This window comes from Caloenas nicobarica, chromosome 18 (genome assembly GCF_036013445.1).
Source record: "Caloenas nicobarica isolate bCalNic1 chromosome 18, bCalNic1.hap1, whole genome shotgun sequence".
In the NCBI taxonomy this organism is placed as follows: Eukaryota; Metazoa; Chordata; class Aves; order Columbiformes; family Columbidae; genus Caloenas; species Caloenas nicobarica.
In genome coordinates, this window is record NC_088262.1 from 11235612 (window position 1) to 11262637 (window position 27026).

The 27026-nt window shown below is 47.3% G+C and overlaps 1 protein-coding gene across 1 annotated transcript in view; it reads right to left on the minus strand.

The window, feature by feature from the left end:
• The window catches only part of DNAH9 (dynein axonemal heavy chain 9), a 205756-nt gene that overhangs the window by 68655 nt on the left and 110075 nt on the right, over positions 1-27026 (minus strand). The window contains exons 50-55 of the mRNA XM_065647527.1: positions 23609-24034; positions 20262-20381; positions 10901-11089; positions 8703-8938; positions 5894-6016; positions 2699-2903 (exon numbers count right to left, since the gene is read on the minus strand). Of these exons, the coding sequence (XP_065503599.1) occupies positions 2699-2903; positions 5894-6016; positions 8703-8938; positions 10901-11089; positions 20262-20381; positions 23609-24034 (1299 nt within the window). The remainder of the gene's footprint in view (positions 1-2698; positions 2904-5893; positions 6017-8702; positions 8939-10900; positions 11090-20261; positions 20382-23608; positions 24035-27026) is intronic.

The window sequence follows — 27026 nt, forward strand, 5'->3', positions numbered from 1 at the left end:
CCATCACAGCCCAAACGTGCAGGGGCTTTCACGCACACGTTATCTCCTGAATCGACAAGGCAGGACCTCAACGCATGGCTGATTCACGTATAGCTGGGGGACCACATGCCAAAACCCTCTTCCTAAGGCGGCTCTCAGCACTCAACAGACAATGAATTTGAGACAAACGCCATTTTTCACTTCAGACAGTGAAGTGTGGTGAAGGAGGAGATACTGGGAACCAGCCCTGATAAGACTACGTGGACCACAAGCAGCAACACCAGCACATGGGCCACAGCCACCCGTGCAAAAGGAGACTCGTTAAAGGCCAGAGGGTTTGTGCTGACCTGCAAGGGGAGGTCTCAGGACTTGGCTTTCCTTGCCTTGGCCTAAACTGGTTTCAGCTTCTCTTGGCTGCGACTATCTCACAGCCGGCTCACTGCTGCCTTAACCTCTTTTAGCCCGGCTTTGATTGAGAGCCAGAGCAAGTGGGTGTTCTGGACAGACTGATCTGTCTAGAACCAACACATGGTAGAATGCAAATGTGGTCTCAGACTGAACACCCCTTGTAACAGGAGCGCAATCCTGAGAATCAGATGAAGATAGCTTCAAAGATGAGAAGGAACAGAAAGACTGAATAACTGGGAACTGACACCGAAAAAGAATATTAAACCAGCCTGTGTTGAGAAAACATATAAAACCTGGTAGTATTATTGAAATTGGACTAATAATAGATGCTTGATGAATTTGGGTTAGGTTATTAAGTTGTTTGTTACACTAACAACAAATTCTGGGCTCTACATATAAGGCGTGCTCCATCTTTGCCCATGACAAGATTTTGAGCACAGTAACTATTGTGTGTTAGCATGGGAGTCACCTCCACCTGCGCACGAGCCACAGCCCTAAACCTTCACCAGACACCAAACGCCTGTCTCGTTTGTCCCAGGGCAGAAAGGATGGATTAAAGCACACTTACAGAAGTGACCTGTCCTCAGGAGAATCCAAAGAATCAAATCTGGCTTCAGGGAGCTTCCCCCAGCTAGCAGACAAGAGCCTTGGTGACTTTTCCATGTCAGCAGGTAGGCTGGGGACAGGGGAGGGTGCAGCAGCCACTTGCAGTTCCCCCCACCATGGCTAAGGAGGCAAGTCTCTACTTTTATACCAGCACAGAAGTGATTTTTTTTTTTGGTTGACTGCTCCCCATCCAGCAGAACATCCCAAATACCAAGCTGGTTTCCTGCTGGGGCGGCAGGACTATAGCAGGAGGGAAGTAGATGAGTGGGAGAGGAGAGGTAGCAGGCTCTGTTATTATCTTGCTGTGGTGATATGGAGAAAAAGGTCTTCAATATTCTTACAGGAAAAGAAAATGACATCCCACACCAATTTGTATCTGCTTAGTGCTCTCTGAAGCGAGACTACAGCCCTGTGTCCCCCACGGCCGGTGCCACAGCTGGCACCAGGGCTGCATCTCCCTGGTCCTGCGCCCAACCTCCTCCTTCCACAACATGCACGCCCTGAAGAAGCAGGGACTTCAAAAGATGCGATCCCTAATTCACATAATTTTCACTATTTTCTAATACACAGCTCTTTAACAGCATGGGAGGGAAATGCTGCCGATTTTGAGTAACTAATTTTCAGAGCCTAATTGTGGATTTGTTGACTGCACATGGTATTGAATTTGTCTTTCTTATTGTGACAGCAACCACTAACAGCGATGCTGCCGAGGCTGAGAGGAACAGTCCTTAACATAACAGCAGTTAATGACACCGCTATGCTAATTGTGGTCACCCCCGGCACCCCCTTCAGTGCAAACCAGCGAAGGAAAGCGGCTGTTTGCAGGATTTCCAGCCCAGTGCCGAGTGTGTGCCTGATCCAGAGCCTTTGGGTCACTCTCGGTTCCAGCGAGACAGCCATGGCTCACACATTAAATCAGTTCATTATATATTTTTTGATGCCATCCTTTGGCTCATTAGCACATGAGCCCGGTTAAAACTGAATGCATCATTAAGGCTGCACAGCTAAAATACTTTAGAACCTCATTAAATGAAAAGATTATTAGAAAACCAGCCTGGCTTGACTGAACGTGTGCAGTAAGTTTATTCCCACTCTCAGAAAATACTTAGTAGTATACATATTTGTTACGTTGTTAAATGTGCTATTAGAACAAAGGATTTTCTTTAAAATGTTGTCTTGAATCTGAAGCCATACTTATTAAAAAAGTGAAAGAGAATATTTTGGCCTGTTACAAACAAGTGGGAGGAAAAACCAGAAAGGGAAAATATCATTACCAGCCTCACAATATTTACAGTGGGAATCCTACACCATGAATGTCTAAATTTAAGTGAGATTAATCCTACCCCCAAAATTAAATCTGTAAACTCCAGAAAAACCTCATATAATGAGAATCTCAGCTTCTATTTCCAAGAGGAGCAAGAAAAGAAAAAAGATTCTTACCCAAATTTTTGGACAAAAAAATTGAAATTGCTGTTTCAGTGTTCCTAAAACACCCAAGAAAACAAAAGACAGAAGAAAAACATTCCTCAGTGTTTATCAGTTCAAGGGAAATCTCCTGATTTTAGGATGAGCTCGGCAATCTCTGCAATCTTGCATGTGAAACACTATTTGATTTATATATTCTAATATAATTTTTAGATTTATATATATACTTATATAGCTTGTTTATAGTAGAGCCTCCCCATGTTAACTACCAGCTCCTGACCTTGAGCTCTTCCAAGTCAGGCCTCTCCATGTTGACCACGGCCGCCAGCAGCTGGTCCTCCAGCCCATCTCGCGTGACGGTGAAGTTGATGAGGGTGCACTGCGCCTGCAGCTCGGGCTGGAAATGCGGGTTTGCCAGCTTCGTGTGGAGGATGAGGCGGAAAGCGGGGTTGAAATCACACTCCTTGTCCCCAATCTTAATGTACCTGAAATTAGACCAAAAGGAGCAGGAGTGCACATCTCTTCCAGGTCGTTTCACTCCAATACAAATGGTGGGATCAGTCAATGACATCTACAAGTGTGGGATTTCCATAGAATCATAGAAATATTTGGTTGGAAAAAACCCTCAAGATCATTGAGTCCAACCGTTAACCCAACCCTGGCAATAACCCACGTCCTTGAGAACCTCATCTCTGCGTCTGTCCAACCCCTCCAGGGATGGTGACTCCAGCACTGCCCTGGGCAGCCTGTTCCAGTGCCCCACAGCCCTTTGGGGAAGAAATTGTTCCCCAGATCCAACCTCAACCTCCCCTGGCGCAACTTGAGGCCGTTTCCTCTGGTCCTGGCGCTTGTTCCTGGGGAGCAGAGCCCGACCCCCCCCGGCTCCAAGCTCCTTTCAGGCAGGTCAGAGATCAGAAGGTCTCCCCTCAGCTCCTGTTCTCCAGCTGAACCCCCCAGCTCCCTCAGCTGCTCCTCATAAGACTTGTTCTCTTTGCACACTTCACACAGATATCACTATTAAAGCAAAAAGCATTTAAAATTGGACACACCTGAAACACTGCTGATTTAGAATAAAAACCCTAGACCATTGCCCCTGGATTTTGGATCCTGTCTGAGAAGGCTCACAGCTCCCAGCAGCAGGATGGCCAGTTCAACCATGAACCCTCCTTTGCCTTTTACAAAGGCTGTGTTCTGCCTAAAGTTGGCATTACATGGAGGAAAAGCCTCTTGGTATGGATTTTAATTAGCCACAGCTAAAACTGCCTAGTCTGCTGGCTCAGATCAAGGCAGCTCTGTGGTTGCACTGAGCTTGAGCAGTGAAGTCAGGTTCCCAGGGCAGCTGGCTGCCATTCCTGGGAGATACTAATAACATAACTCAGGAAAACCCAACTTTCGCTGGTCTGCGTTTCTGACATGAGATCTAAAACTTAGAGAGAGCCCAGGAATCAACATACTCTGAACCCAAGTTTAGCAAAGCCCATGGGAACCAGAGGAAAAGAGAAACTGGAAATTCTTTCAGGGATGCAGTTGGACTTCTATGGGAACAGTGGTGTTTACTATGGGAATTTGAATACACTTCCAGTCAAATGTCAGCTCATGTGTGTCCTCTTGGCCCCCTCAATTGCTTTTCACCTCTGAAACAGGCAGAGAGTTCACACAGCACACGCAGCTCACAGCGGCACTCAGAAGTGCTGCCGAGAGCCCCCACTTCACAACATTTTCTTGCTCCAGGGCTACCCAAATCTGTGGGGTCTGAGTTTGTGTCCTGGAAAACATGAACCCCCCTGGCTTTTTATTTTATTTATGACTTATTTTCCCTTTTTTAGGAAACAAGTGATCTCACAAGGTGTTTTGAGAGCAGAAACATACAGTCCCAAAAGAGAAGTGATCGTGCCACCGTACTCGGCACTGGTGAGGCCCCACCCTGAATCCTGGGCTCAGTTTTGGGCCCCTCACGCCAAGAAAGGCCTTGAGGTGCTGGAGCGAGTTGAGAGAAGGGAACGGAGCTGGTGAGGGGCTGGAGCACAAGTGTGATGGGAGCGGCTGAGGGAGCTGGGGGTTCAGCTGGAGAACAGGAGCTGAGGGGAGACCTTCTGATCTCTGACCTGCCTGAAAGGAGCTTGGAGCACGGAGCGGGTTGGTCTCTTCTCCCAAATAGCAAGTGATAGGACAAGAAGAAATGGCCTCAAGTTGCGCCAGGGGTGGTTTAGATTGGATATTAGAAAAAAATTATTCCCAGAAAGGGCTGTCAGGCATTGGAACAGGCTGCCCAGGGCAGTGCTGGAGTCACCATCCCTGGAGGGGTTGAACAGACGTGGAGATGAGGTTCTCAGGGACATGGGGTAGTGCCAGAGTCAGGTTATGGTTGGACTCAATGATATTGAGGACTTCTTCCCATCAAAATGATTCTGTGATTCTAAAAGGAGATGACTGAGCTTTTCAGTGCAGAGGACTCAGCAGTCCCCCCATCTCTGCTGCACTCCCATCTCCACTTCCAAATATTTCCATCCCCTTCACCTGAGACCACCATTCCCTCCAAAATGATCCCTCCCCTCCAACCTGCAGCTAAACCCACAACCAGCCACGCTTCTCATGATGTTTCCCCCTGCAAACTTCCCAGCCAGCCTCTTTCCCCAGCAGTTTCTACCATTCTAGGATATTTTGTGCTAGTAAGGAAATAATCCTCAAGGAACTCAAGGAATGTGAAAGGCAAAGCTTAATGGGCTTTTTGTTATTTATTGCACAAAGCTAAAAGCAGGACGGTGCTGCAAGGCACAGAGGTCATGGACTTGCTGGGCTCCTGCAAGTGATGGAGCTGTCAGTGGCAGAAACTTTCAGAAGCCCAAATGACGTGTGTCCTTCTACAGGCCTTCTACAGTGTTCTACACTGAACACAAGGTTTTATTTGTCACCATTATTTGAGCCACACTAACGATGTGCTTATTTTACTTTACACAGAGAGAGAAGGAAGAAGGGAACTCCCTTGCTGCCCCTCTCACTGGCCTCCTTGGGGCGGCAGGGAGACCAGCAGCTGCCGTGAAGAACTTGACCTCGTTAAGAAACACTTGCATGTTCTTAATGCTCAAACCTGCAGCTGTATTCCTAAGCAGTGCGCAGTGTTTGCTAAAATCCAAGGTTACTTTTTCTTCACAACAGCAATAGCTATTTTGGTAATAATTCCATGTGAGGGTAGCCAATTACAGACTCAAGGTCACTATACAAAAGGAGAATTACAAGTCTCTCTTTTACATGAGGTTTGAGTGACACTGTCCAACAAAATGAAAAGCCCAGGTTCATTTCAAAGCCAGCCTACAACTGAAGTACCCATGACTGCCTGATTTAAAATGCCCTCACTTCAGAAGGGAGGATGTTAGTGCTGCTGTACATGAACACCCACTGTTTGCGGTCAGGAAGAGAAAACATGACAGCGCAAAGAACCTATTCACACATGCCGTTAAACCACCCTCAAGCTCACCTTCCTTTCTTGATTGTTTCTCGCCCTAGTAACGGCCCCAAAACTGGATCCATGGATTCCTCCAGGTTTTCAATCAAAACCAGTTCTCCTGCAGCCAGGGCTCGTTCCACTGTGTCCAAATACCTGCGGGAAACAGCATTGGCACTGGTCTCAGCGGGGCTGGAGGTGATGTTCTGCAGCAACGAGGCTGCGAGGGGGGCAGAGGGGCATCTCACACTGCGGTGGCAGCTGCAGACACACACCAGCAGTTGGGAGAGGAAGAGGGGTCAGATGGTGTCAACATACGGTGTAGGAAGTGGCACTGGCAGAGTCTTGGCTGCCCAACAAAGAGAATCAGGTCTCAGACTCCCCAAGGACAAGCAATAATAACTGTCCCAAGAAAACAGCGTGGAAATCAGTGAACAACGTTGTGACAGCTTGGAGTCATTTTTAGCAAATACTTTGTTTCCCCTGGAACCTGCTGGTGCAGTTGATCTTGCATAAAAGCAAGGATGAAGAGCAGGTTTCAGCTCAGTTTTGCCCGTGGTTTAGGGTCACATTTAGCATAGCTTCTTTCCTCATGAGGGAATTTAACTACTTTGCCCAGTGTCTAAGTGTGAAACGGGGATGCTCAGCATTGGGATGCTCTGTATTGGGAAGGGCAGGGCCAAGCTCTCGCCTGCAAGGCTTCTCTGCACTTCACACAAGTTACTTAGGCTGGACACGAGGAAGAGATTGTTGCCCCTGACGGTGGTGAGAGCCTGGCCCAGGTTGGCCAGAGAGGTGGTGGCTGAACCATCCCTGGAGACATCCCAGGCCAGGCTGGACGGGGCTCTGAGCAACCTGAGCTGGTGCAGATGTCCCTGCTCATGGCAGATTCTATTCTGCTTCTCTCCAAAGAGGAGAGACGGGTGCTGTGCGGGCACTGAGGATTCTCCAGGCACTGTTACCTCATCACGCTTGCACCGAATCATCCCAACTAACTGCACTGGCTAAAATTTAGGTTCCTTGCGTGGCAACCTTGAAGCACTCCCCCCATCCTAATTAAAACAAAGGATGATGTTATGCCTTAAACATCTAGTTTTTGATACTTTGAGTATCTGCCAGGCTGGTGTATGGCTGGAGAGGGAGGGGGAAGAGAGATGCTGTGTTTGCCCAGCGAGCTGTAATGGCAGCATATCAATGTTACAAGGTCTATTCCTCTTGTTCCTTCCTGAAGGTTTGTATTTAAGTGCCTCTTCTGAGCTCCTTATTTTTCTCCAGTCTGCTTTGAATAAGTGCAAAGCATGGTGACCACATTGACTGGGAAAAAGAAAGTTGCTCTAATGAAAAATAACCTGTATTTTCATCCCACACAAGACCAAATCTAATAACTTCTTGCTATTTTCTATAAGGAAAGCAGAGGAGGCACCAGCAAAACAACCTGGGCAAGGCCAAGACATCTCCAAATCTGCATGAGTTTGCAAGCATCAAGTCTGGGTCACTCTCACCTGTTGCCAGTTCTTCGCTCTGAATCCCAGAATCCCCGCCTGGCTGGGGCTGAAGGGCCCCCTGGAGATCCCCCAGCCCAGCCCCCCTGCTCACGCAGGGTCACCAGAGCAGATCACACAGGTCGGTCCAGGCGGGTTTGAATGTCTCCAGAGAAGGAGACTCCACACCCGCTCTGGGCAGCCTGGTCCAGGCTCTGGCACCTCCCAGCAAAGAAGTTTCTCCTCATTAAAAAAAAAAAAAAAAAATCCCAGGGTTCACACCCAAGCAAGGATTTGGGACTTCTCACTAGTGGGCAGAAGTAGTTGCAAATCAATACAGCAGAAGCCTGGTCTGTGCACTGACCAGAGAGAAGAGCCAGGAGCAGAAAAGCCTTCCCAGAAAAAACTGAGCCAGATCAACGCAGGGGTGCTGCAGTGAGAACCTCCGAGCTGATGGCAGCGTTGGAGCAGAGTCAGCCCAGCTGATCTTCAGGGCATGGTGACCCTCAGGGCAGCTGCACCCTCTGTGCCCAGGCTCTCTCTCTTCTCCCAAGCCTTGGGAAGCCCTATTCACCCTCCTGGGAGAAACTGAGTCAGGACATGACACATCACAGAATCACAGAATGTTAGGGATTGGAAGGGACCTCGAAAGATCATCTAGTCCAATCCCCCCACCAGAGCAGGAACACCCAGGTGAGGTTACACAGGAAGGCGTCCAGGCAGGTTTTGAATGTCTCCAGAGAAGGAGAATCCACAACCTCCCTGGGCAGCCTGTTCCAGTGTTCCGTCACCCTCACTGAGAAGAAGTTTCTTCTCACATTTAAGTGGAACCTCTTGTGTTCCAGCTTGAACCCATTACCCCTTGTCTTACTGTTGGTTGTCACCGAGAAGAGCCTGGCTCCATCCTCGTGACACCCACCCTTTATATATTTATAAACATTGATGAGGTCACCCCTCAGTCTCCTCTTCTCCAAGCTAAAGAGCCCCAGCTCCCTCAGCCTTTCCTCATAAGGGAGATGCTCCACTCTCTTAATCATCTTTGTGGCCCTTAAGACATAAGACAAGGCCAACAGAGGATGCTATAGCCTTACACGTAGCCCAGCCTCCAGCACATAGCTGTCTTTATTCACAGTTTCAGAGGAGTTTCTATGGTAACTGAGCCAAGCACTAAACAGGCCCGCTGTTTAATGAGAAATCTTTATCATTTTGGTAATGAATAAGAAGCTAATATGCAAACACATTTGAGAGTTTTCCTCAATGTGATTGCCTCAGCTGGTTGCAGTTACATATAGGCTGTTCATCAGATACAACAGGTAGATAACCATTAAAAGGTATTATGGTGTGATAAGGCTGATGTTTACCCCTTCTGCCCAATTCGGATCACTCGGAGATCTTCGCCATACTTTGTTTTGATCCATTTGATACCCTGCAGCTGCGGATCCACCATGAGGGGCCAGCGCTCGCAGTTGGTGAGGATGGTGGCATTTTCAGTGGACATTCGATCAGCTGGCAGCCCCTCGTTCTGCCAGGCCGCTATGTCAGCATCGTCCATCAGCATGGTCAGAGGATCGAGGGATGGAGTTATAGGGATTGGCACCTGGGAGGAAAGGAAAAATGCTTCCTAGTGTATTGGTAAAAAGTGACAAGTGTGACTTGCAACATTGAATCATAGAATCATTTTGGTTGGAAAAGACCCTCAAGATCATCAAGTCCAACTGTCAACCCACCACTTCCAAGTCCACCACTAACCCATGTCCCTGAGAACCTCATCTCCGCATCTGTTCAACCTCTCCAGGGATGGTGACTTCACCACTGCCCTGGGCAGCCTGTTCCAATGCCCGACAGCCCTTTCCAGGAAGAAATTGTTCCCAGTATCCAATCTGAACCTCCCCTGGTGCAACATGAGGCCATTTCTTCTCATGCTATCGCTTGCTACTTAGGATAAGCAAGGAAAATATTTCAAGAAAAGTCAGTTTAATTAGAAACTGATAACTCACACTTATCAGTGGCTTCCCATTCTACAGGATAGTTTGAGCTAGTATTAGAAGAGGGTTTAAAGGAGGGCCACAGAGACGATCAAAGGGTTGGAGAAACTGTCTTGTGAGGAAAGACCGAAGGAGTTAGGTCTTTTCTCCCTGGAGAAGAGAAGGTTCAGAGGAGATCTCATCACAGAATTCCATACTTAAAGGTCAGCTACCAAGAGGACAGAGGCTCTGTCTTCACAAGGAGCCACATGGAGAAGACAAAGGACAATGGCTACAAGTTGCACTGGAAGAGGTTTCATCTCAATATAAGAAAGAAGTTTTTTTACAATGAGAACAATCATTCATTGGAACAACCTCCCCAGGGACGTGGTGGAGTCCACATAACCGGAGGTTTTCAAGATGTGACTGGACAGGGTGCTAGATAATCTCATCAAGGCCCTTCCCACAAAAGGTTGGACCAGATGATCTTTTGAGGTCCCTTCCAACCTGGGTTGTTCTATGATTCTAAGATCCTGTTGTGAATGAACACAAATTATACGAGCATCCCAAAGATTTTTGCCTGCAGAGCACAAAGCACCCCAAGGGCCACAGTCCAGCCAAGCAGGTTCAGCTCACACACTGCCATGTACAAGCTCTCAGAGACAACAGCTCGGAAGAACATAACGACCACCCTGGTAAGCCTGCTGTTGTGTTGCAGAACAGCATTAACAGTTCCAGAAACACTTCTCTGACTTGGGAGGCCATTTCTGGGTGTGACAACCAGAAAGATATCTGTGCTGGCTATCTGAATAGAAAAGGGCTTCTAATTTTCCATTAGAAACACAGGTACTTCGTTGAAATTTCTATGCACAGAGTCAGATCATTTTTGAAACAATACCTTTCTTAACTAAATTCTTCAGTTAGTATTAAGAAATGCACTGCCCAGTTGCGACCTTATTTAAAAGCCTCTTGGCATTTCACCAGGATTCATAACATCCAGTACTGATGTGCAAAAGCTTAATCCTGCAGGAAACTGAGCACTTGCATTTACCGATGCATGAGAGGACCTGGTAAAAATGAGTGAAATATTAAACAAGTTTCAAGCACGACAGTCTCCATCTGGTCCAAGCAGCAAGACATGGGGAAAACCAGCTGAGAGGCATGGCCAGCATGAACAGAGCTTGTGTCCAGCATGAAGAACCATCTGGAGTTTTTCCAAGGCTCCCAGAGAGCTGGCAGGGAGCTCTGCCTGCTCCAAGCAATCCCTTCTCCAAACCTCCTTCCAGGCCATCCCTGACACCGAGTTCCAACTGCACAACTGCACGGGGCTCCCTGTTTGGGTTGCTTATCAGGATTTTCCTGTGTACACGGAGGAATCGGGTCACTTGCGTGGAGCAAGGACACCACAGCATCTTCCCCAGAGAGGTGTAAATCAAGCATGACCACGTCCTGCTCCTCAGTCCAGCTTGGTGGGGATATGTGGAGGATCATTCCCATTATTTGGAGGATCCCCTCACCTGGGGGATACCCTGCGAACATCACGATGGCCATGTTAATTCCAGTAACAACTACTTTTCAGAGGAAGCAGAACTTACTTTTAGCTGATGCAAATATGGCTTCCAGATTCCATCCAGGAGGTCTTGACGGTATTTTTTGGTGAAGTATCCCAGGTAGGAGATGAAGGCTGTAATCAGCAAGACGTCTCCACACAAGGTGCTCTGTTGCTGTTTGAAGTTCTTCACAGCTTCAGCCCATCTCACATCCTCAGAGGCGAGTCCCCCAACCTAGAATTTCCAAGTCAAATTGATCATTACACTGATTCTTTAAGCAATAGCTCAGGACCTGGCCATGTCCATACCTCGTTCCTTATGTCAATTGTAATTTGCTAGAGTTTAAAACCAGGGAATGGAAAATATTTGATGGTCAATTTGCTAACCTTGCCTCATCCCACTCAGTGAAAGGCTGGTCCTGCAGTTGAATCGCAGCTGTTTGCTCCTCAACTCCTCTAAAATCAAGGGAGGATCCATCACTTCCCCAGCAGGAATTCATATCAAGATGTCAGATGTTAATTACCTTAATACCACAGATTCACACCTCGTTACACCCTCTCTCACACAGAGCTCTCCCTCCCACAGCCACAACCTTCACCTGTTTCATGCTTTATTATTACCCTGGCTAGACAGTATTTTGACCACAGTCCCCTTGGGTCTACATTTTCCTTGCCCTTAAGTCTCTGTCCAGAAAATGCTTCCTTGTGGACATTTTTCATGAGCATCAAATGCATGAACACTCCAGCTGGGGGCTTACCAGCTGTGAAGAGGGTAGAGCATCTCCTTGTAAAATAGGATATCTCTACATGTACGGACAACGTCTTTGACCATTGGTACCATTGGCCCCTCATTCCTGAAGTCTTGCAGTTTTGTGATTATAAGAGATATCCTGACACACTCCCTCATTTTCTTTTTCTTTTTTTTTTTTTTTAATTGAAGGAGAAAACTTTAGTGCTATTAATTGAGAAACATGGCTTGGAAATATGAATGGGATGCATCCTTCAGGTCCAGAAGCAAGAAAAACCCAGAACAGTTTTGTGTTGGCCTCATGGATTTGAGATCGCAAATGCCAAACCTTATTGTCAAATTCACAATCATTCTGCTGACATCGAGGGGCTCTGGGAGCACCCATGTAATTTAGAGATCCCCTCTGCTCACAGGCCTTTGGCACCAGGGCCAACCAGCACTTTCAATTTTTCTTCTTCAGTACACAGTTAATGTGAGTTTAGGGTTATTTCTCATATTTCTCACTTTCATTAAAAATTCCTCTATATCTTCCTCTTGCAAACCACCCCTAATAAGTGCTGCAAATGTGAATAATATGACACTGTCTCCTTCTTCGAGGTCACTGTTAAATGTTAAATAGGACCAGACCTAACACAAATCCTTGTGGTAAGTCTTGTGAACACCTTGAATAACTCATTCCTCTAAACTGGGTTATTTTGCCAGCTTGAACTGAAATGCAGAACACAGGTCCCCAGGACGGGAAGGCACCACCTTCAGATCCTCCCTGAATTCCACCATCACATGTTCCAAGTTGGCCAAGTCCCATTTCTAGAAGAATCTTTCTGCCTGCCAAGGGTTAGGAGCCACCTCCTGATTTCCAACACAAACCTACTCCTGGCCAGTTTCTGCCATTGGTTCTCACGCAAACACTGTCCTCCAGGTCAAACAGCTCTTCTTTCACCCTCATAGAATCACAGAACCATTTTGGTTGGAGGAGACCCTCGAGATCATCAAGTCCAACCATTCCCCCGCACCTGGAACTACCCCATGTCCCTGAGAACGTCACCTCCGCATATGTTCAACCCCTCCAGGGATGGTGACTCCATCACTGCCCTGGGCAGCCTGTTCCAGTGCCTGACAGCCCTTTCTGTAAAGAAATGTTTCCTAATATCCAATCATGTTTACCTCCAGATACTTTTATAAGCTGCCAGTATTTTCTAGGGAATATGCTCTCTTGGCTACGCAAAAAGCCTTGATCTAGTTCCCCTGTGAAAGACAGAACCACAGGACCAGGTCTACCAGGCCAGACCCAAGGTCCAACTCCTTCGGCATCTCATCTGCTGACAGCAGCCCTCAGCAGACGGCTTGGGAAGACCTTACAAACAAGTACCTGGTAATGGTTCCTGACATAATCCCCCAGTTTCACACAACTGGAGGTTTAAGGACTTTCTGAAACAGAGCTTATACCTTTCTGCTTAATAAGCACTGACGATTTTGTCCTTCAAGACTGAGTCTAAGCTGCCACGGATACCAACCAACCTTTTGGCATCTAGAGCGTCCTGTGGCCAGGAGATATACAGTTTAGCTCTGCTTGCTGTAAAAGAATTACATTATTTACGTGCTGCCTGAACTTTTCAATTCCTAAAACCTGTTTACACAATCACACTTGTGTCACCTTCTCCACACCACTCATGATTTCAAGCCCGTGACACCCACTCTGCTGTCTCCTTTTGAGGCTGAAGAGCTTTAGCCTATTCAATAATTCCTCACACAGACAAAGCCTTTTGATTGTCCTTGCAATCTTTATCTGTACCAAATGATGTAATCTTTATTATCCGGTTTCTTTTTATTCTTACCTTCTCTGTACCATTTCCCATTCTACTGCATCCTTTGAGGTACAGCAGAGGGGGCAGAGGTACAGCTGCACATTCCAGATTTATTGAGAATGTATCTATATAGTGATATTGTGATTTTTTTCTGTTTTGTTCTCTCTTCCTAATAAACCTTAACATTCAATTTCAGCTTGGGTTTTTGTTTTTTTGAGGTTTTTTTTGCCTCTGGGAGCACAGAGCTCACATACTAGCAGAACTCTTAACTCCATCATTTCATTCCTGAATGATAATAACCAGTTCAGCATCACTTACAGGATGTGTAAAGTAAAAACTAATTTTTCCAATATACATTACTTTATATTTATCTACCTGGCATTTCATACCTCCATTACTTGGTATCATTTTTACAATTCTTTATAGACAGTCTGCATCATTATCGCTTTCATATTACTGAGAAATTTGCGGCCTGCTTACACACCATCTCATCCAGATCATTTATGATTATTCTGATGAACACAAGAAATTGCAGACACCAACAAAAATATCTCTGATAGCCTTTCTACCTTAATAAATCTGCGCCTTTGAATCTGTGCAAATTGCATTCTGGGCAGCCTGACTCCTTCCAGGAGCAGAAAGAGAAGCCACAGATTTTTCTTTGCCCCGTTCATCCTCAGAGCTGTCCCTACATCTGTTTCAGCCAAGTTACTTTTTCATGAACAGGAACCAACATCCTGCTCACAAAGCTGCAGAGATTTTCCCAGAGCCATTTGCTGATCTGAGCACATGCTGATATTCCCTTAGCCTTGCTAGGAAGCCTACTCTTGATACGATTTCCACCACAGTTTGTCTTTCTTCGGGCTACATGACATGATCTGTGCATCAGATCCATCTTCTCCAGCTGAACCCCCCTAGCTCTCTCAGCCTGTCCTCCCAGCAGAGCTGTTCCAGCCCCAGATCATTTCTGGGGCTCCTCTGGCCCCTCTCCAGTAGGTCCATGTGTGTCCTGTGCTGAGGACGCAGGGCTGGCCCAGCACTGCAGGGGGGGCTCACAGAGCGGGGCAGAGGGGACAATCCCCTCCCTCCACCCCCTGCCCACGCTCCTTGTGATGCAGCCCAGGATACGATTTGTCTTCTGGGCTGCAAGTGCACATTGCTGGCTCATGTCCAATCTTTCATCCACCAGCACCCCCAAGCCCTTCTCCGCGGGGCTGTTCTCCATCCCTCCATCCTGGATCGATACTGGGGGTTGTCCTGACCCACGTGCAAGACCTTGCACTTGGCTTTGTTGAACTGCATGGGGTTCACATGGCCCCACTTCTTGAGCTTGTCCAGGTCCCTCTGGATGGATCCCATCCCTCAGACGTGTCAACTGCACCACTCAGCTTGGTGTCACCTGCAAACTTGCTGAGGGTGCATTCAATCCCACTGTCTATGTCATTGATGAAGACGTAAACGGTACTGGTACCAGTATGGACCTGAGTATATGTAGATCACATCTACACAGATCAGGTATCACATCTTTCCATACTTAAAAGGGGCTGATAAGAAAGGTGAGGACAGACTTTTGAGCAGGGCCTGTTGTGACAGGACAAGGGGTGATGGTTTTAAACTAAAGGAGGGAGATTCAGGCTGGACACGAGGAAGAAATTGTTGCCCCCGAGGGTGGTGAGAGCCTGGCCCAGGTTGGCCAGAGAGGTGGTGGCTGAACCATCCCTGGAGACATCCCAGGCCAGGCTGGACGGGGCTCTGAGCAACCTGAGCTGGTGCAGATGTCCCTGCTCATGGCAGGGGGGGCACTGGGGGAGCTGGGGAGGTCTCTTCAACCCAAACTGTTCTGTGATTCTATCGCTACACCATCTCTTTTCCAAAACAGTGAGTCCTAATCTATTTTCTCTCTTCACATATAGAAGCTATTGCATACTTCATCACACCTTCTCTAGGTCACCTACAGCCTCCTGAGCTGTAACCCCACTGTGTTCAGCACGCACACAGGCACACCATGGATCTGATAAAATGATTGTTTAACTTCTGCTCCCTGATTTTTTTCCCACCAGTTCCTAGTATTCAATTTTTCTTTCTTCCTCTAGTCGAGTGCCACGCTGCTGTTTCTGAGAACTCTGTGCAACGACTCCAAGAGCTCTTCTGTGAACGATAATAGTGCAATTAGGACCTATTAACGTAAATGCACGATTACAGTTCGTTTTCCCTGCATGCATTATTTTGCATTTGTCATCACTAAATTTCATCTGGCACATTAGAACATATCCACTCACAAATTCCACCCGTCATCCATCACCCCTTTTCTGGTGCACAGATCCACAGACACTCCCTGGTCCCTGTCCCTTGGATCCTGGAGCATCTTCCCCAGGTTGTCTAAAGTTCACGAGATGCCAGACTACAATTAAGACACTGTAACAGTTCAGCTTGCCTTCATTTCCCTGTTTCATTTTTCAATCCAGAGCAACACTAGCTGTCTCTAGTTAGGGGCACTCTTCATACAACCTCGAACATGTATTTCAAAGTCTGGGAACTCATTTCTGCCCGCAGTCACACAGGTGACATATCTGGGATGTCAAACATACCGCACATCAGTACGGGCTGTCAGGATCTATTCCGAGATCAAAGCCAGAGGTGACACAGAAGATGGTGTGTGTTGCACAACAGTAAGTCCTGTACATTGCAAAAGCGATCCAGGTTTGACAGCAGCAGCAAGCTGCATGCGTTCTGCCCAGGCCTTTAAAATAGCTGGTGGAACTGGCACTGACATAACTCGTTCCTGTCCGTGTTTCCAGCTGGCTGTGTTCCGTGTCCCTCAGCTGTGACACCGGCCAGTGGCTCCGCGCAGCAGCAGCTCTGTCCTGCAACCAGCCACGATACTCAGAGCGTCGAGGAACCCAACAGAGTCTCAGTTCAAGTTGTTCCCTGTCCATGGGGTGGGGAGGAGATGTGACCAACATGGCCTTGGATGTGGTGTCCCCGCTCCTCCAGCATTTCTCTCCATCTTATGGCAAGCGTGATAAAATTTCACCTCTAAATAAAAATGCCTCTAAGCAAATGGATTCTCTGTTAAACCACGCTACAAATGCTGCAGCTTACCCCAGCTGCAGGCAGAGGCAGTTGATTTCCCAGGGACTGAGGGCTTCTCCTCTCCCAACAAATTGCATTGAACTCTAATAATTTCCACCAGTCACTCTGGCCTTGCCCAGACTTTTAAATCATCCCTAACACTAAGAATTTCCAGTGTTTTCCATATGATCCCCTGTAAGCAAAACCCCCTGGTCGTGGCACACCGCCGTGTGCTGCAGGACCCTGGCAGAATGCTGCTTCAGTTGGTGTGATCCTAGATGCAGGAATAAAGATTTGCTTCCACCTGTCTCTGTTTTTTCTCTAACGATGAAAGGAAAGGGTGCCTGCCACAGCAATGCACTGTACTTGAGCAGACATTCAAAATCAATCAAATGATTGCCTCAGCACGGACAGGTAGGGCTTAAAAATAAGAATCATATTCAAAATTGAAAGCCTATACCCAAGCAATGTCCTTTATCTGCCCAAAACACCTCAAACCACCCTCCTCCATCCAGCTCTCTCGATGCACAGAGCAGGCTGCACACTAACGCATCCTCCTTTCCATTTTTATCATCTTCGATTTGCTTCAATGAGAGACTTGAAACCCAGGCACCTAAACATTCTCATTTTAAGTACATATAAGAGACTGAAGCAGCTACGGGAGTGGCCAACATCACCCACGGGTGACCAGACAGACCCACGCGTGGTTTCTCCCATTCGCACAACACCAAAAAGAGCAGGGTGGGAGAAGCAGTTTGTGCATAACCACTTCAAGACCTCCGAGGCTGCTGCTGTGGTTCTCCTGACACCTGGACAGGGAAAAGTTTCTTTCCAAAACCAGTCACCAGTGCACCCAAAGCATTTCAAGATGAAAGAAACCTGTGAGCAGTCCCAGGTAATGAGCAAAAGAAAGACCACGCTTCAAAGCAAATATATTCCTGTTGCTTCACTGAGGTTATATTGTCCGTGACACAAACTCAGTGCTGTCGGACCATGGACTAGTGCATAGATCATTGCTAAAAATGCAGCTGCAACCAAAGAAAGATGTTTTAAAACCTGATTCCTATGTCTTATCTCGATTTCAGAATCAAAGTAGCTTCTTTTAAAGGAAATTATTAAACTTAGAAGATCATGTAGGAAGATACATCACAAGTGACAATCTGTTTTGTTAAAATATTTGCTTATTTTATAAGGCAATTTTTTTTAAATATAGCTAAGCCCCAAAATCCCACAATTTTCCCTCATCACAGTATCACAGTTGTACCTGAAGGAAGATTCATGTTTTAAGCCAAGAACTCAAATGCTAAGGACACATCTTTAAGAAATCATGTTCTGTCTGCTACAGTGGTACTAATCAAGGTGAAATTAAGCTGTATTCAGTGTAAAGCGCACACACACACATATTTATATGGAAAGAATTGCAACCATCATTTCTATGTTTCTTTTTAATGAAATATTTTCTTATTCTATTTTGTGGTTACTGGCTTCTATGTGAGCCACAATCTACCTCCACGTCACACATTCAACGGGATTTTGTTAGGCTGCGGAGAGACACAGGGAAATACTCATCCTTCAAAATCTCCCCAGAAACATCAACGGCTCTTTCAAATGAAAAAGCTACTTTCCTGTTTTAATTAAAGGTTTCAGAAGCATTCGGCGAGATTTAACCTGAAGAACATGAAAGCATAAAACTCCTTCAGTGGTTGCATAAAACAGATCTAAATCGGCACAGGAATGGACTTTTCTGCTGTTTGTCTTTGACCCCGGATATCTGAGTATCTGAGAGTCCCAAATGCATTTGTCTGCAAAGCAATCACTTAAGAAGGTCTGAGAGTACGAAATGTGGAACTGAGCACAACTCTGCATGTCCAAAGCAAAAAGCTTAACCATTTGACTTCTATATTTATCACTGCATGCTACATTGGGATAGATACAAACATATTTTACTTTATATACAGATTACAGCCAAACACAGCCACGATCTGATAAAACAATCAGAGAATCCTGCATCCAGCATCACTTCTAGAAATACCTTTGTATTCTGATGCAGCTGCCACCAGCCCCACCAGCAGAAGCAGCTTCAACAACACAGAGACCAACCTCCAGCCCCGAAGATGTGCAGAGTGGGCAGGATGGTCTCCTGGAGATACAGGTCGAGTCTCTTGGGAGCGTGGTTTGAACACGACATCTCCCCTGCTGCTGGGAGGAAGAGCAGCACAGCCGCTTGCCTTTCAGGGCTGCTACAAGGCCAGGCTGCAGGTCACAAAGCAGGGGCCACACGTTTCAGTGAGTTTTGCCAGGTCACAAGGCAGGGGCCATGTGCCCAGATGCTCGGCAGTTGTGCACACATCCCTCACCCAAAACAGGGCACGGCAGGAGCTCTGCACATGAAGAGCCGCAATGTGGGAACGCAACTGCCTAAGTCCAGACCTCCACCTGCATCTTCCCTGCAGGTCTAGCATGTCAGGTATTTTAAAAACAGGAAAAAATTGGGGCTTTCCACTGACATGACATCAGTGTGTTCAGTTTTGGGCCCCTCACGCCAAGAAAGGCCTTGAGGTGCTGGAGCGAGTTGAGAGAAGGGAGCGGAGCTGGTGAGGGGCTGGAGCACAAGGGTGATGGGAGCGGCTGAGGGAGCTGGGGGTTCAGCTGGAGAACAGGAGCTGAGGGGAGACCTTCTGATCTCTGAACTGCCCGAAAGGAGCTTGGAGCCAGGGGGGGTCGGGCTCTGCTCCCCAGGAACAAGCGCCAGGAGCAGAGGAAACGGCCTCAAGTTGCGCCAGGGGAGGCTGAGGTTGGATCTTGGGAACTATTTCTTCCCAGAAAGGGCTGTGGGGCATTGGAACAGGCTGCCCAGGGCAGTGCTGGAGTCACCATCCCTGGAGGGGTTGAACAGATGCAGAGATGAGGTTCTCAGGGACATGGGGTAGTGCCAGGGGTGGGTTAATGGTTGGACTTGATGATCTTGAGGGTCTTTTCCAACTAAACGATTCTGTGATTCTATGATAACGGTGCCTTTGTGTGCTAGAGGGTGAGCTTGAGTCAGCAGAGCCAGCTGCTAGAACCAGCTCCAACCACACCGCCTGCCAGGGCAGAGCTCAAGCACCGGACAGTCTCCTGCAGCCCTGTTCCCTTGCTCAGAGGAAGAACTGGCTCGCTCGGAGCTGACAGCCAGTGCAGAAGCCAAAATGGGAAGCATTAAGTGCAATTACAGCACTGGATGTGAGCTGGGGCTCCAGCTACAGGACAGTGTGAACAGAAGTCATTATCTCTCAGTCTGTTATCTGCGAAGTAGTGACAAGGGCATTGCCCCTGCAGAGGACTAGGAGGCTGCATATTTTGAAGATACAACAGACTGCGATGCATACCGATGGACTGATAACAGAGACATGCACTGCTTTTTTAGATCTTTTCGCTATTAACTTTTTGTCATTTCTAAACCTGCAAAGCTACTGGCATATTCCTGCCTTTTTTTTTTATGATACGATTTTTGAGTCATATAGTTTTGGCCCATCAGTACTTTATCAAGCTTTTAAGTAACAAAAAGGAGATGAGACCTGTGAAGAGGGTATAGCCAGTCTCTTTCAATATGAGCAGTGCCTACCCTGATGTATGAAAACAGCCAATGCAAAATTATTTTCATTACTGAAACTTGCTGCAGTGCAGGAAATGTATTCCAAAAAAATTAGAGGATGTAACGTACTGTGCGCACATGGTTCGCATCTCAGCAGCACCTGGAACCTCCCATTCATGCCACCAGAGCTGCATCTGCTGACACTCACCAGTCGATTCGCAAGAGCGATGGTACACGCTGTCGCTTCGGCTTCTTGCTGACACTTGAGTTTGTCGGAAGTGGCCTTCTCAAATTTGGCTGTGAGCTTTCTCAGGTTCTCGTTGAGGCGCTGTACATGAAAAGAGTAAAAAAAAGAAAAAAAAAAGCAGAAAATAACAGCACAGTTTTAAGGCAAACCCTTCTGGAGAGACACTCCCCCTGCAGGCAGGGCTGGCCGAGCTCCACGCTGCGCAGGCTGCAGCAGCAGGAGCAGCGCGGAGCAGCCAGTCCTGTGTTACATTGCGTGCTGGGAACTCACACCTTCAGCACAGGGCACAGGTGAAGAACACACAAAACTAATGTATTCGGTGTGAATTTAAACTGGGAAAAGGGGTCCTTATGGCCAAGTGTCTAAGAGTGGTGCTATAGCTATGAACAGGGCAGCTAAGAAGACCAAATTTTCTGTTCCCTGATGCTGCAGTCCCTCTGGTCTTGGTCCCGTCCTTGACGCTCTGCTGATTGACCGAGTTGTGCACAGAAACCCAAGGGGCTCCTCGGGCAGCTGGAGGTACGCTTGAACCATCGCCAAAACACACCTCCTGCACCTTCTTTCTAGAAAGAACTATGACGTAAAAGTCAATAAAGTGATTCTGCTCCTAAAGCTGCCTGAGCATGTGTCTTGGACACTGCGACAGAGGAGCCCAAGCAGCTCCAGGTGGGACCATCTCATGTGCAGGTCGGCTGCAAAGTGTTTGAGGGCTGGGAAGGGGCAGAAGCTCCCAAAGCACCCAGAGGCCCCCACACTGTCCCGTTGCTTGGCCAGAGCTGCTCACACTCGGGTGTAAAACAAATCAAGGGCTCCCACAAGCACTTGGAGCATCTCACTTCTGATAAGAGAGGTAGAAGTAATAATCGATTTTATCTGCACCCAGTGCAAACTGCTTAAGGATAAACTGCTCATAAATCACTCTAACACTGTTTGAGCTACACTAGAAACAAACCTGGAAATAAAAAAGGGTTCTATTCTATTCTATTCTATTCTATTCTATTCTATTCTATTCTATTCTATTCTATTCTATTCTATTCTATTCTACTCTATTCTATTCTACTCTATTCTATTCTACTCTATTCTATTCTACCCTACTCTATTCTACCCTACTCTATCCTATCCTATTCTAATATCTGCACCTCTCCAGGATACTGGAAAACACAAAGCAGTCTCTCCTTGACCTGTCTTGGAATTAATAACACAAAAAGTTTCTGTCTCTGCATGTACACGAATGTGTGTGCATATATACACTCATATATATAAAACCCCGTTACACAAGCACAATCTGATAAATGAGTATGAGCTGTGAGAACAGGTCAGAACTGCAGTGCCCACCAGACACACTCTGCAGTAAGGCACAAATACATCTGTGTGCAACCAGAAGGATACATCTTGTTTCTATATCTACTCTCCCCACATTTGTAGCAACCTTGTTTCCCAGGCAAAGGAAAAGTGATAAGTATTTTTCACAATCCAAATAGTCTCATTTATTACTAAAAATAAGTATGTGGCAGCTCGGGGCCCTGTTGTGAGCAGGTATGAATCAGCCTCACGTCAATGAAGGTATGCAAGATATCGCAGTTTGATAAGCAGGGATATCCCTCCAGATCCAGCCCCACGTCATTACCCATCTGCAGAGGGGAAAACTCACCTAAACCAGTCAGTTTTGCAAGCGCACGCTGGTAGGGTACCAGTAATCCCCCCAAGATTGCCACTTCCTTTAACAAAATCCCACTTCTTTAAAAAAGAAAGAAAAGAAGCAGCTCAGGCATTAAAAGCTTCAGAAACAAGAACCATAAAGGGATGAAAAACGTTTCCCAGTGCCGTATTTCACATCTGAGATGGGAGAATTAGAGGCTAAATACCTCTAAATCCAACCCTGCTCCAGGTGCTGTGCCCACCTCTGCGGCAGGAAGGGGCTACTGGAGAAATCTGGAGTATTTTTTAAAATATTTTTAGTTTAAAAATGTAACAAGCATTTTAAGAACCCTAGGAGGCATCAAAAGAGTTATCTATTTTCTAAAACAAAGACGTGCTGGTGGAAGAGATGAGTCCTCGGACGAGCTCAGCTGGAGGGGCGGTGCTGCCCCCCTCCAGGTGCACATCTCAAAGCCACGTATTTAAACACAGAACTGTCAGCCCAGCTGACAACACATCTTGGTTTTTAAAGAGGATTTTGCACACACCGTGGTATCAGTATGAAGGCACAGCCACACAGGACCCTTTACTCATGAAGGAGGATGCCAGATCCACAGCCTGTTAAAAAAACGCAGGTTTTGGGGCACATGCCACAAAATAAGTCAATATTTTGACTTACTTGTGAATATTTTTTGCTTATTTTGACTTTATTGACTTATTTGTCGGGGTTTTTTTTGCTATCTGGAGTACTGCATCCAGCTCTGGTTCCTCAGCACAGGACAGACATGGACCTGCTGGAGAGGGGCCAGAGGAGCCCCAGAAATGATGCGAGGCTGGAACAGCTCTGCTGGGAGGACAGGCTGAGAGAGCTGGGGGGTTCAGCTGGAGAAGAGAAGCTCCAGGGAGACCTTTCCGGACTTAAAAGTGGCCGGTAAGAAAGATGGGGACAGACTTTTGAGCAGGGCCTGTTGTGATAGGACAAGGGGTGATGGTTTTAAACTAAAGGAAGGAGATGCAGGCTGGACATGTGGAAGGAATTGTTTGCGCTGAGGGTGGTGAGAGCCTGGCCCAGGTTGCCAAGAGAGGTGGTGGCTGAACCATCCCTGGAGACATCCCAGGCCAGGCTGGGTGAAGATGTCCCTGCTGTGCTGCTTTTTTTTTTTTTTTAAGTAGCAAAACACTAAATAAGGATGATGCACAAGATTTGCCATCAGGGAGCTGTGCAGGGACAAATTATTAGCCTCCTATTTGAGCAGTCTTCATCCTGCAAAACACACCCATCATTGGGGACTGAGCATGGGGCACCAGCCCAGCATGTGCTACGAGTGCTCTGAATGAGCCTCCGGTTCCTCTTCCCCACCCAGCAACACACTGACTCGAGACGACGAGTTTCCTGAGGACCCACAAGTAGAGGTAAATTACATTTTGAAAATGAGGTGGGAATAATAAGAATTATTAATCAGCCTTCCTGTCAAGGTATAAGCAAGGCTGGCGAAGAACAGACGAAATGTAGAAAGCAGCAGTGAAAGGGGCAGAACAGCCTGCAATCTGCTGAATCTTTGGATTCCCACCCCACACGTGAGCGCAGAGAAGCAGCTTTCTCCGAAGCGGAGGATTTCTCCCCAGGCAGTGAGCAGTGTGATGGGTCCCACCGAAGGGCAAGCACTTACGGCGATCTTGGCCTTGATGCTGGCCAGCTTGTCCTGGGCCGCCGCCAGCTCGGCGTTGGCCCTGCTCAGGGCCTGCCGCTTGGGCTGCACCTCGCAGAACACCGCGTGGAACCGCACCATGTTCACCACCCAGGAGCAGAGCCCGGCCGCCGCCGAGGACTTGGTGGTCACGAATTCGGGTTTAAACTTGGGATCCTGTAAATAGGGCTGAAGGGCTTTCAGGCAGTTCTCGTGGATGTTCTCCTTGTCGAACTTGATCAAGGAGTCCAGGAAGCCATCCACCCTGGCCATGGCGGCTTTGGCTGCTTTCCAGCTCCTGTCCTTGGGAATCTTTCCTCCCGGGGCCATCAGCACCATCACGGCTGCAGTGACATTGCTGACAGCTGAAGGCGGTGACCCAAAGGACCTCAGCTCCGTCAGATTCTTCTGAAAATGGGAAAACAAGGTTGTTAGACAAAAATGAATGGGCTTGCTTTCTACTTTGCAACTAATAGAGTCAGGCTCCCAAGCTATCAATCTGATAAATTGGGTTTCTTTCAGCCTGAACATCGTTGCCTTTAAATCACCCCTGTGCATGTTTGCAGCACATGTGCTCAGTTCCCTGCACCGGGACCAGCCCAGCACCGTGTTCCTCCCCATGCTCCCACCCTTTCCCTGCTGCAGGAGGTTTTTTGCCCGCTCAGAAGATCAGGATAAGGAAAAAGGAAAACTTTCCAAATAATAACCTCTACAAATTGCCCCCGGCCCCTCTAAAACTGCCTTGAAGATCTTCCCTTCGTGCTCAACTACTCCCTGTGCCAGACACCCTTGCATTGAGGTCTTGTTGAATTTTTTGTGTGTACCCCGGGGGCCATCATCCAGCCCAAATTTAGGCACTTAAACCAAGCACCTTTAGCAGGACAGCAGCCATTGGGGTGAACAGACAGTCCCCCCACAAGAAAATCAGCTAATCCACCTCCTCCACTACCAACACAGGCAGCTTTAGTGAGTCCCTAATAGAAAGTGGGATGAATCTTAACCTAAGCAAAAAAAAGCTGAATTGTGGAGAAAGCACCTATTTCCTAACACCCTTGCAACTGTGACAGTAAAGCAATGCTGAGGATTTGATCTGCTGACATCTTAAATCTTGTCTCCACGCACACGCGATTTAGCTTTAGCATAGGAAAACCAGCGTGGGTAAATCGGCTGTTCTCAGATGACACGCTGTTGTCAAAACAAGGATAAGGGCTGTTTCAACACCGGTTTAAGAAAAATCTATGAGTTTCAGTCAGCTCCTGTTTCTATCAGTTCTGAATAGTTTTTAATCTATATTCTCTGATATTCTGCTTCTATCAGTTTCTGTCTGTGGCAGCAAGGTGGGAGAGTCTGGTACTTTTGAGCATTCATTTTTTAGATAAAGGTATCTGCCATGAATCTATTCCTAAATGCATCTTCGCTTGCTTTGAGCTTTTCTTAATAATCGAGCTGGTAGAAACAGGCCCTTGGGAGCTGTGTGCATTTCCAGTGTGAAACATCTCTAATTAACATGCTCAATGACACGGAGCCAACCGTGAGCACAGACGAGCAGCCCGACGTTCCCTCCTGTGTCCCGAGCACCCAGCTCAGCTCAGCTGGGAGCAGCATGGATGACGTGGCCCGTGTGCTGGGGCTGCTGCTCGGGGGGCTCTGGCAAAGCAGCCCGTGTTTCACAGCCTGCATCTCGGTGGCAATGCGATGCTGAGTGGATGCTGTTGTTTTTTCCCTAGGAAGTGAGCACTTCCGTGGCATGACAGGAACAAGGACACCACTGCCCTGGATGGAGGGGAGGATGATGCTGTCCTGGCCAGGAGATGGAGGAAGCCCTGGGCAGCATGGGGTACCTGGTTTCCTTCCTTATTGTGAGAGTCTCCGGCACCATGGGAAGAGGATAAGCCATGGTGAGTGCCACTCTGAAGAACTTGGGTACCAGGTAAAAGGAGCTCTGCCCTTTTCCCTGATGGCATCAATTGGTTGCATTTTAATCACAGAATCATAGAATCATTTTGGTTGGAAGAGACCCTTAAGATCATTGAGTCCAGCCATAACTTATATCTAGCAATAACCCATATCCCTGAGAACCTCATCTCTGCGTCTGTCCAACCCCTCCAGAGATGGTGACTCTACCACTGCCCCGGGCAGCTTGTTCCAATGCTCGACAACCCTTTCCATTAAGAAATTTTTCCTGATTTCCAATCTAAACCTCCCCTGGTGCAACTTGAAGCCATTTCCCCTCATCCTATCACTACTCGGGAGAAGAGACCAACACCCTTCATGCTACAACCTTATAATAAACCACTCTAAATTCTTCTTCTGCACACCAGAGTATCCCCAGGATGGAAACCAGACAGGACACTGAGTGTCACCTGCCTCAGGAACCACTATGGCATCCTCAGATGTCTCTGGACCATCTCCAGGGGGATATTCCTCGCGGGCAATTGCACGGCAAGTTTGTTGCTTTTGATATTGTCACTGTTTTCTGCTCGCTGCAACCTGTGCACAGACTGAGCAGCACTGGCCAAGCACCATCCTTCTTCTCACAGGGGCACAGGCTGCCCAGCCGCCTCCCCAAGACAACTCTGCCTCCTCTCGCAAGTGCTTTGTGCCAAACAGAGACCCACGGGCAGGGGAAGTCAGTCCCGGAGTCACTGTGCCTTCATCTCCCCCTTCCCTCCTCCCCAAAATGAGATGAGGATGCCGAAACATCAGATCCCCTGAGTTCCGTGTCCTGCACTCCTTAGGGCCCAGGGGATGAAGATGCTGAGGAACAGCCCACAGACAAACTGTACTGGAAGAGATAAAGGGGCATTTTTGTCTCTAAAACCTGATTTCCTAAGTTTTCAAACTCACTGTCACATCTGGCTTTGCACTTTTTTTATTTTGCAGGTGCTCTGTGCTGGTTCTATCATAATTCGCCTGTCATTCATTGTGGTCCATATAACTATTACCTTAATTATTTTATGTATATACTATACAAGTCTGAAAAGACATGGTTGTTCTTCTTTTGTTTGCTCTTCTTTGTTTTTCTCACTATTTTCCCTATTAATGTTGCATATAACAGTGCTGCCCAAATAAGACAGATAATTGGGGAGAAACTGTATATACACACATAAATATTGCTGATTATTCACATCAGCAAGCAGGTCAAGCTCTCTGGTACATCTCCAATCAGCAGGTAAAGGAGACCATGCCTTCCAGTGCTCTGCTACTGCAGCTTCACAGGTCCCTAGAGAAAAATCCCAGCATCTCCCTGATCTTCGCCTAATGAAATATTTTACAGCTCCAGCACGAAACCAAAACTAATAAAGAGACAAACATTTTCCCTTTGTACAGTCCTTTCCCTTCCAGGAACAAGAGCCAAGGCAACACATCTCTGCAGCAAAGCCATGTTTTCTGAAAGCTA